The following is a 9,300-nucleotide window of genomic DNA, read 5'->3' as shown; positions in this document are numbered from 1 at the left end:
ACACACACGTTAATATGAGGGTTAGGTAGCATACAAAACTCTTATACAGTGCTGGATATTGTAGAGTCAAACGTATTGGCAGAGTGGTGCGGGCTTTGTTGCAAGTAGAGACGGGAACTTAGCATCTTGTCACACTCCGGACATACACGTTTGGTTTTCTTGTCGCGACGTCGGATTAGATCGTAGGCACATCTGGGGGGGAAAACATAGGATATATCACTTTTAAGGTGTTTATTTCATTGTATGACTGCTAAGCTCTTTAGGAACGGAGGGTTTTACTCTCCATTTGGCTATAAGCTACCCGCTTTCTCACAATTACCTCACCCAGCCTGATTGGGACGTGAAAAGCCAGCAACACGCGATTGCCCAGATATCACCCATCCGGATACTAACCACCCGAAAGGTTTCTTAACTTCAGTGATCCATCGGGAATTAACTGGTGCATTTAACGTGCTATCAAGTCTGCATTTCCTCTATAACACAGATACAGACTTGCTCAGATGGTCGCCCATCCGGATACTGTCCACATGTAACGTTGATAACCTTCGAAGACTGGAGCATGTCATTAAATTCCAGGGGAACGGATTTAAAAAAGAATAATAATAATGGACGGCTCATGTCAATTCTCACCTGGCGTGCAGCAAATGCGCGCACGGCAGCGCCTCCAAACTGTCCGGCTCAAACCCGAGACCCGTACGACACAAGCCGCATTCCAGTCCCAGCTCTGTCTCAATGGTGCGGGACATTTTGAGATGCTCGTCCGCCTGGTCCGCGTCGCCGAGACTTTCACTGATGCGGGACAGACGGATCCGCACGGACCGGATTAGTAACTGGACGAGAACGAGACAGATTGGCGGATTAGAAGGCACATAAAATAATTATTCCACTTAAGGTCTTTTCGTCCCGGAAGCGAAGAGAGAAGAAAGGATAGGATCATTAATTCAATCTTTTAACTCGTAGCAAACGACTAAATTTTCCTCACGAGGCTGAGTGCACCATGAACTAAAATCAAACAGCTGAATTTTTAGATAAACAACACTAGGGGTGGGCTATTCATTTCTAACAAAAGTCACAATTTTGTGTTTTTTACCTCATTGGGAATCGAACCGAGAACTCCAACGCAGAAATATGTACGTAGTGTGATAGTCACTCAGCCACAAAGGTTGCTGTCTTAGGCCAGCTACTGACTATCAAGTAGACCTGACGACAGGTATACCTGATCAGGTCTACTTGATAGTGTGTGTGTGCTCATCAGGTATCAGGTATAGACCTAACAGACGGACCTTTTCAGCCGTACCTGTCAGGTCTATCTGATAGTGTGTGCGCGTGCTGGTCAGGTGTACCTGTCAGGTCTACCTGATAGGGAGTGGTTGGCCTTACGCCCGCTTAGACCAGTGTGTGGCAGAAAAAGGTTCAAACCTGTCAGACGATCTGAGGGTGAATCTTTCAGACGGTCCGAGCCTGAGTATTACCTTAGCACCGATAGCGTTGGCCACCTCCAGCAGCCGCGTGTTGAACTCGAGAGGCCGACAATTGCATATCTTCTGCTGAAGTCGCAGCGTTTCCAAACATTTGGCCGCCCCATCCATGGCCTCCATTTGACTCACACGGTCCCCCATTGCTGAGGCCGAGGTCATGGCGCTCTCGTATTGACGATACGCGTTCTTTGGGGGGAGAGGAGATAGAAGTGAAATGAATTTCAAGCTAACTAAGCTGGCGTACCCACTCTCATAAATATGTATGTTTGTATAGGTTATGTATACATAGGGTAATAGAAAGTAAACAATAATTGTTCTTCGTGCCACAGTCTCGAGTATCGACCCCAAAGTTCTTATTGCTCTGTGTCCCCAACACTTCCACCGTAGATTCGTATAAGCTTAACCCAACCTTTAGGACTGTTTACACCTACACCTAAACCTCAGGATGGCCAGCCTAGTTAGCTTAGTTGGTAGTGCGTCTGTCTTATAAGCGCTAGGCCGCGGGTTCGATTCCCGCCCGGGGCTTCTCTCTTCGATTTTGGGACGATAAGACCATAGCAGTTACAGTGCCCTCTGTCAAACCTCTTAAAAAAAATAAAATAAAAAAAAACACCCTCAGGTTGTGGTTATGTTCCGAAATCGAAGAGAGAAGGAGGACAGGATAGGAGAAAGTCAGCCGTTCCGAGAACGAACCTTATCTGTTTAGGATAAACTTCTACCCGGACTGAAATCGAACCCACGACCTAGCGCTTACAAGGCAGACGCGCTACCTTCCAAGCTAACTAGGCTTTCTCTTTTATTCCAGGAATAATTGCGATGTACAAATTTAACACGTTACTGCGATGTACAAGTTTAACACGTTGGTGCCTCATGGTCAGGCTGTGATAGCTTGACACCCGGTGTATGGGAAGTAAACAAGTGGATAACACCTGTTTTACTCGACTCACCTGTAATTTTAAGGCAGGATCCTGAATCCTTTGAGGAATGGTATGGGCCTGTTGATACCTGGTGTATCGGACTTACCTGTAATTCTAATAAACAGGTTGATAACACCTGGTGTATGAGACTCACATGTAATTCTAATAAAAGGTTGATAACACCTGTTTTATTCGACTCACCTGTAATTCTAAGGCAGGATCCTGAATCCTTTGAGCAATGGAATGGGCCTGTTGATATGCTTGAAGTGATTTGCTAAATAAGCCTAGTTCTAAATAAATGTTGCCCAACGCCACCTGCACCATACCTGCAAATCAAAAGGAAAAAATAAATGCTACTTACGAGTAATTTAGTACCTTTGTTTTTCAAAATCTTTTTCATTACATACTTTTATTATCATTATTATTAGCAGAATTCAGCTTTATTATTGTCTGTGTATCATTATTATTATTATTATTGTCAACTTCAACACAACAATAAAACATATACTGTCGGGATCAATAAAATCTGGCCAAGATTCAACCGGAATCCTCAGGCCAGGTTTCTTCTTGCTTCTAGTAGATGGTCTTCCTCAGGATTTGGGCACTTCCGCACAGAGCAATATCCTGAATCTTGTGAAGTGATTTGTCGCCCTCCAATTTCTTGATATTCTCACCCAAGGTCTTAGGGATTTATTATTATTATTATTATTATTATTAATATTATTAGAGGTTTGACAGAGGGAACTGTAACTGCTGTGGTCTTATCGTCCCGAAAACGAAGAGAGACGAAAAACAGGAAAGCAGAAAGCCAGCCGTTCCGAGAACCAAGAACGAACCTCATCTGTTCAGGATAAAATCCGTACCGGGCAGGACTCGAACCCACTACTTCGCACTAACGCTAAGTTAGTATTATTCAATTATCCTATCCTCTTCTGGGCTTTTAACATGGCAACGAGTGTTCATGATAAAGTAAGTCTAATTAATGTAACGATAATGACCGTTGCAATGAACTCTCAAGAATATGTGAGTTTAATTTTAACAGTGTTACCAAACTCACTCACACAGTGTTGCCAAACTCACCGGCAGTGCTGCACTGATCACACTCGTTGTACAGTGAGTGTCGCGCACAGGCTAGGGCGCGCTCCAGGCCGCCCATACGTTGATGCGTTGTTGCCAGATTTTTTTTGTTTTTTTTTTTTTTTTTTTTTTTTTTTTTTTTTTTTTTTTTTTTTAAGAGGTTTGACAGAGGGAACTTTAACTGCTATGGTCTTATCGTCCCGAAATCGAGGAGAGAAGGAAGACAGGATAGGAGAAAGCCAGCCGTTCCGAGAACGAACATTATCCCATCAGGATAAAATCCGCCCCGGGCGGGAATCGAACCCGCGGCCTAGCGCTTACAAGGCAGACGCACTACCAACTAAACTAACTAGGCTGGCTACAAAGCAAACAAAAATAAATACCTATAAAATAAATTTTAAAAATTGCCTCCGGGACAGCTATCTCACGTCGTCCGAGCTCATCCTAGCCCGGTACCTAAACACACCGTTAAGCTGACACTTACACCGACTTCCATTTTCTTCCGGTAGATGTCGCCCATGATTCGTATACTCCTCGCGTAGCAGGACTGATCTCCTGACACCAGGGCCAATCTTGTTGCTTCCTGGAAACAAAAAACGAACAGGAATATTTTACAGGACTTTAATAGAAGTATTTAATAGTTGAGTACCTACCTCATGTCCTGAATATGAGGTAGGTACTCAACAGAATAGAACATAGGTACCTCATTTATCAGACTGTTTGGATAAGACTGAAAAGTCCCTTTACAGCAATCTAAATAAGGTCAATAGAGCTGCCTCGAAGGGACTGACAAATGCCGACCCTGCGTCACTAAAAACCTTAGCAGATGACGTTGAATCTCTATCAAACAGAACAGGCACTCTCAGGAAAAATTTGGCTCAATATTAACAAAATTGTCACCACAAAGCTCAATCTATCAATGAGTTCTTTTATGCCTATTGACTTATCAAGTTATCACACAAGCATGGCCTTGATGCTAAATGGATATAATAAATTAATACATAAACATTGAAATGAATATTGTTTTTCAGGACATAATCAAGTAGGTAAACATTTGCGAACGTGCCATGCAAAGAGAATCACGTAATGCCCGCCACTCACACTCGGACCGTCTGACAGGTCGTTCCTTCCGCGGTCTGTCACACTGTCTGAGAGACCTAAATCTCGAGCTTTTTCCGCCAATCACGTTTCGACCGCGGTCTGTCAGGCAGTCTGAGTGTGAATGGCTGGCCCAATACAGATTCTAAAGTCAGGACATCTGATGAAGGACATACTTTTCTTATCTGAAGCGAGACATACTACGTGTTGGGCATGCTATAATGTTAACCACTGAGACGATTTCTCCTCTTGTGGAGCTCATTTCCGCTCTTTTGGCGTGGTGAACCATTGGAGGAGGCCACCTTGAAGAGGGAAAATCGCTTCAGCTTCCAAAAGGAAAATAGGTAGGTAGGTAGGTACTCTTTTAGTTTTTTTAATGAAAAATTAATGAAACATAAGACCTTAAAAAAAAGAGCGATTTTTGTCGTCGACCCCAGGAATGGAACCAGTCCTTCGGTCATACTCACACTACAATAGTCTTGAGCATCTCCCAGTTCCCCTTGCTTCCTCATCGCGGTCGCCATTTGTAGCAGCGCCGCGCGATGGTGTCGCGAGTTCAAGCTGCCCATCTGTAGATTTCGCGACAGGTCGTACGCTTTGGACGCGAACCGGTAGCTCTTGTCGACGTCTTGCAGGCGACCGAACAACTCGGATAGGCCCACGTACACCTGGTGACGAAAAAGAGAACTATGATAGAAATACGTATTTTAAAGAATTACCAACTTCCAGCTTTAAAAAAAAAGAATAGACTAGAATATTTGTTACCAAATATCATCCCTACGACAAACGACAATACATTGTTGATCCTGCTAGGATTGAACTGAAAAGTCCCTTTAGTTTTGCAGTCTCTGTGAGCTATAAAAAAACGTGTGCTACTAAAAATAACCCTTTTCCCTCTTTTTCTCACTTGTTCCCTGTTTCCCTATGTTTTTATCTATGTTTCCCCTGACTATTTTTCCATGTTTCCCAGTTAGACAGGTTTTGCCTGTACATACTATGTAATGAGAAAGTATTGGACTCGGTCCAAATGGTCTAAATCGGGAAGTCAAGAAAAAATTTAAAAAAAAAAAAAAAAAAAAAAAAAAAAAAAAAAAAAAAAAAAAAAACCATTCCAAAATACAGTTCATCAGTCCCTTAGACAGAAAGTGACTACCGTCTCTCTCTCTCTCTCTCACCCACTTATTGTATCTTCTACCTTTTGTTTGACTAAGTTATTGTTTACCACGCTAATCTCTGCTTTTTCACAATCCACAATAGTTGGAAGATTTTATGCAAGGAGATCGAAAACATTCAAGCTTTTTGAGTCAAAACTCGATTTTTCGAAGGGCAGTTCTTGAATAAAATCTTTCAATTATTTATTCTCCAATTTAATCAAATTGCCGTTTTATGAAGTGTTTGTTTTATAAATTTTATTTTATTGAAAAGTATTATTGATTTATTATTTTATTTATTATTGATGTATAATTTATTATTATGTATCGAATAATTTTATGTACCCCAATAAGTTAATTTAAGTTGCCAGCCATATTGTGATACGAATAAACAATTAAAAAATTGAAAATTAATATTCAAATAATTGACATTTTTGTTGGGATTATTTTATTTATTATTCTCAGAAATATCCGTGAACGAGTAGTTATGACATTAGAAATCTAACCGGAGGTCTCGTGTTCGATTCCCGAGAGTACAAAAAAAATTGGACCGATTGCAATACTTTCTCATTACTAGTATAGCTCCGCTATACATTGGTAATAGAAAGTAAAAAAGTGAAAATCGGCTCTTTTTTTACGAGGTGCACTCAGTCCAAGAGTCGCGTAGAAAATGCACGGTGTATTGCATACTCAATATAATACCAGGCGCTCACACAATTTATTTTCCCGCCAGACTCAGAAATGTGTCCTGGGGAGAACTTATCCAAGTCAGCTTTGTAAGAACTAGGTCACGGGTTCGATTCCCGCTCAGGACGAACTTCATCCTAAAGTCCAAGGTAGACAAGCTTCGTTCTCGGAACGGCTGGCTTTCTCCCATCCTGTCTTCCTTTCCTCTTCGATTCCGGGACAATGAGACTTTCGTTGTTACAGTTCTCTTTACAGAAAAAAATAAAAACTCTCAGAGATTTAATCAAGAATTTGATTGAGTTTATTTTTTTCATGAAGATCAGAAGATCGAGTTTAGTAACAATAATTATATAACACAGTTCTTCCAGTTTTAAAAACGAAAATAAATATCAATTTAAGGAGAATTTTTTCTTAAAAACAACATCAAAAACATTTTAATAAAATTCTAGGTATTTTACATTCTAAACAGATTTGAGGAATCTAGAAACGAGATTTTAGAAGTTAGAGTAGAAAAATTAAACTGACTTTATTAGTTCCCAAAACTCATTGACCACTAAAATCCAGAACCACTAGCTGGCGAGTTAGCCACTATTAAACAAAATGCACCAGGTAATTCCCGAGGGATCACTGAAGTTAAGAAACGTTTCGGGTGGTTAGTATCCGGATGGGTGATATCTGGGCAATCGCGTGTTGCTGGCTTTTCACGTCCCAATAAGGCTGGGTGAGGTTAATGTGAGAAAGCGGGTAGCTTATAGCCAAATGGAGAGTAAAACCCTCCGTTCCTAAAGAGCTTAGCAGTCATACAATGAAATAAACACCTTAAAAGTGATATATCCTATGTTTTCCCCCCCAGATGTGCCTAAATAGGGATTTTTTTGCAAATGTACACTCAAATTCACTTCATACTTTGGTTTTACTAGACTCCTTTGAAGTAAGGAGAAGTCACAACACTTCTGAAATTAGTAGCAATCCAAAAATTGTAAATCACTTTCTGAAACGAATCGATGTGCCTACGATCTAATCCGACGTCGCGACAAGAAAACCAAACGTGTATGTCCGGAGTGTGACAAGATGCTAAGTTCCCGTCTCTATTTACAACAAAGCCCGCACAATTGAGGTAATTGGAGAATTTAAAAACAACAACAAAAGAAACAGGTGGTACCTGTAGAGTGTCAGTAATCAGTGATAGATCGGAATTGCTTTCGAAAGAAACAGCTTTTAGTATTGTTGATTCTCATTACATCATAGATTGTTATCTTCAAACCAAAATGTGTTTATAAAGATATTGAATTTTATATCTTTTCTGCTGATATATCTTAATATAATATCAAGTTCACTAAAGTCAAATATGCCCTCCGAATCCATCTTAAAAGCAAAACTTTTTAGGACCCATAAACATTTCAACAGATTTCTGACACTTATTAAGGTACGGTCAATTTAACATAAACTACCAACTAAAATTAGAGGGTAAGGAATTCAAAAAAGTAGATGATACAAAAATACTTAAATATGTACGATAGATGTTAACAACAGTAAATTTTATAAAATAATATAATAAATATGAGTAATAAAATTATGTTAGAGGCACAAAAAACACTTACACACAACAATTAAAAATCCAAAGTGTCAAAGATTGGTAGAGGAAGAGAAAGTCAACTTTATACAGAGCTTTTGGTGCCGTAGAAGAAGAGAAACATTTTGACAGAAGACATCAACATAATTATAACGATCATAGTTTCCTTCAAATCGAATTAAACCATGGAAGAATGTCTAGCAAATAATAAAAACAAAGCCCGCACCACTCTGCCAATACGTTTGACTCTACAATATCCAGCACTGTATAAGAGTTTTGTATGCTACCTAACCCTCATATTAACGTGTGTGTCCGGAGTGTGACAAGATGCTAAGTTCCCGTCTCTACTTGCAACAAAGCCCGCACTTTATACAGAGCTTTTGGTGCCGTAGAAGAAGAGAAACATTTTGACAGAAGACATCAACATAATTATAACGATCATAGTTTCCTTCAGATCGAATTAAACCATGGAAGAATGTCTAGCAAATAATAACCATACGTAGAGATATCCAACAAAACCACAAGAAAAATACTGTGGACATCTTTGAAAACAGATTTTCTTCACATACCAAAAGAATACCTAGATACCTACTGATCGAATTAAACCATGGAAGAATTTCTAGCAAATAATAAACATACGTAGAGATATCCAACAAAACCACAAGAAAAATACTGTGGACATCTTTGGATACGAATTTTCCAAACCAAACATACCAAAGGAATACCTACTAGAAATCTAAAAAACTACATTGACAGGAATACAAAGCTACCAATAAGAGAGAGATTGAACAAAATGATCAACATAATATATGTAGAGTTTATACAATATAAAAAAAGGCTACAAAATGAAATGAACTTACGTTTCTCGTTTGATACCTACTAGAAATCTAAAAAACTACATTAACAGGAAAACAAAGCTACCAATAAAAGAGAGATTGAACAAAATAATCAACATAGAGCTTATACAATATAAAAAAAAGGCTACAAAATGAAATGAACTTACGTTTCTCGTTTCTGATTAGGAATTGAAAAAGGCGATTTTTTGGTGTGAAACGATATCCTTTGTCGAAATAAAAATCTGGATTTTGAAAAAATAAATAAAGAAACAGAAAACTACTTTAGCGGTACATAGTAGATTAAATGACAGTAACAGAAACTACAGATACCTACTAGAAATCTAAAAAACTACATTAACAGGAAAACAAAGCTACCAATAAAAGAGAGATTGAACAAAATAATCAACATAGAGTTTATACAATATAAAAAAAAAGGCTGCAAAATGAAATGAACTTACGTTTCTCGTTTCTGATTAGGAATTG

The 9,300-nt window shown here is 39.2% G+C and overlaps 1 protein-coding gene across 1 annotated transcript; it reads right to left on the bottom strand.

Annotated features, from left to right (window-relative positions):
- Window positions 1-6: 6 nt before the first annotated feature.
- Window positions 7-8,279, bottom strand: LOC103505524 (43 kDa receptor-associated protein of the synapse homolog). Its single transcript, XM_026820847.1, has 6 exons — window positions 8,274-8,279; window positions 5,038-5,238; window positions 3,957-4,055; window positions 1,473-1,664; window positions 631-830; window positions 7-192 (listed from the first exon to the last, which is right to left on the bottom strand). Exons 1-6 carry the CDS (start codon window positions 8,277-8,279, stop codon window positions 42-44), a joined length of 849 nt encoding a protein of 282 aa, XP_026676648.1. The 3' UTR covers window positions 7-41.
- Between the last annotated feature and the right edge of the window lie 1,021 nt (window positions 8,280-9,300).

This window comes from Diaphorina citri, unplaced genomic scaffold (genome assembly GCF_000475195.1).
Source record: "Diaphorina citri unplaced genomic scaffold, Diaci psyllid genome assembly version 1.1 scaffold180, whole genome shotgun sequence".
NCBI lineage: Eukaryota > Metazoa > Arthropoda > Insecta > Hemiptera > Psyllidae > Diaphorina > Diaphorina citri.
The sequence above is the reverse complement of the archived record's forward strand: the minus strand, read 5'-3'. Positions and strand labels throughout refer to the sequence as shown.

Bases quoted from the DNA above. Each gene is read 5' to 3' on its own strand.
- LOC103505524 (XM_026820847.1), bottom strand. The intron at 831-1,472 runs GTAATACTCAGG...GTTCTCGTCCAG, and splicing joins CCAACGCTATCGGTGCTAAG to TTACTAATCCGGTCCGTGCG. The intron at 193-630 runs GTGAGAATTGAC...TTTCCCCCCCAG, and splicing joins GCGCATTTGCTGCACGCCAG to ATGTGCCTACGATCTAATCC.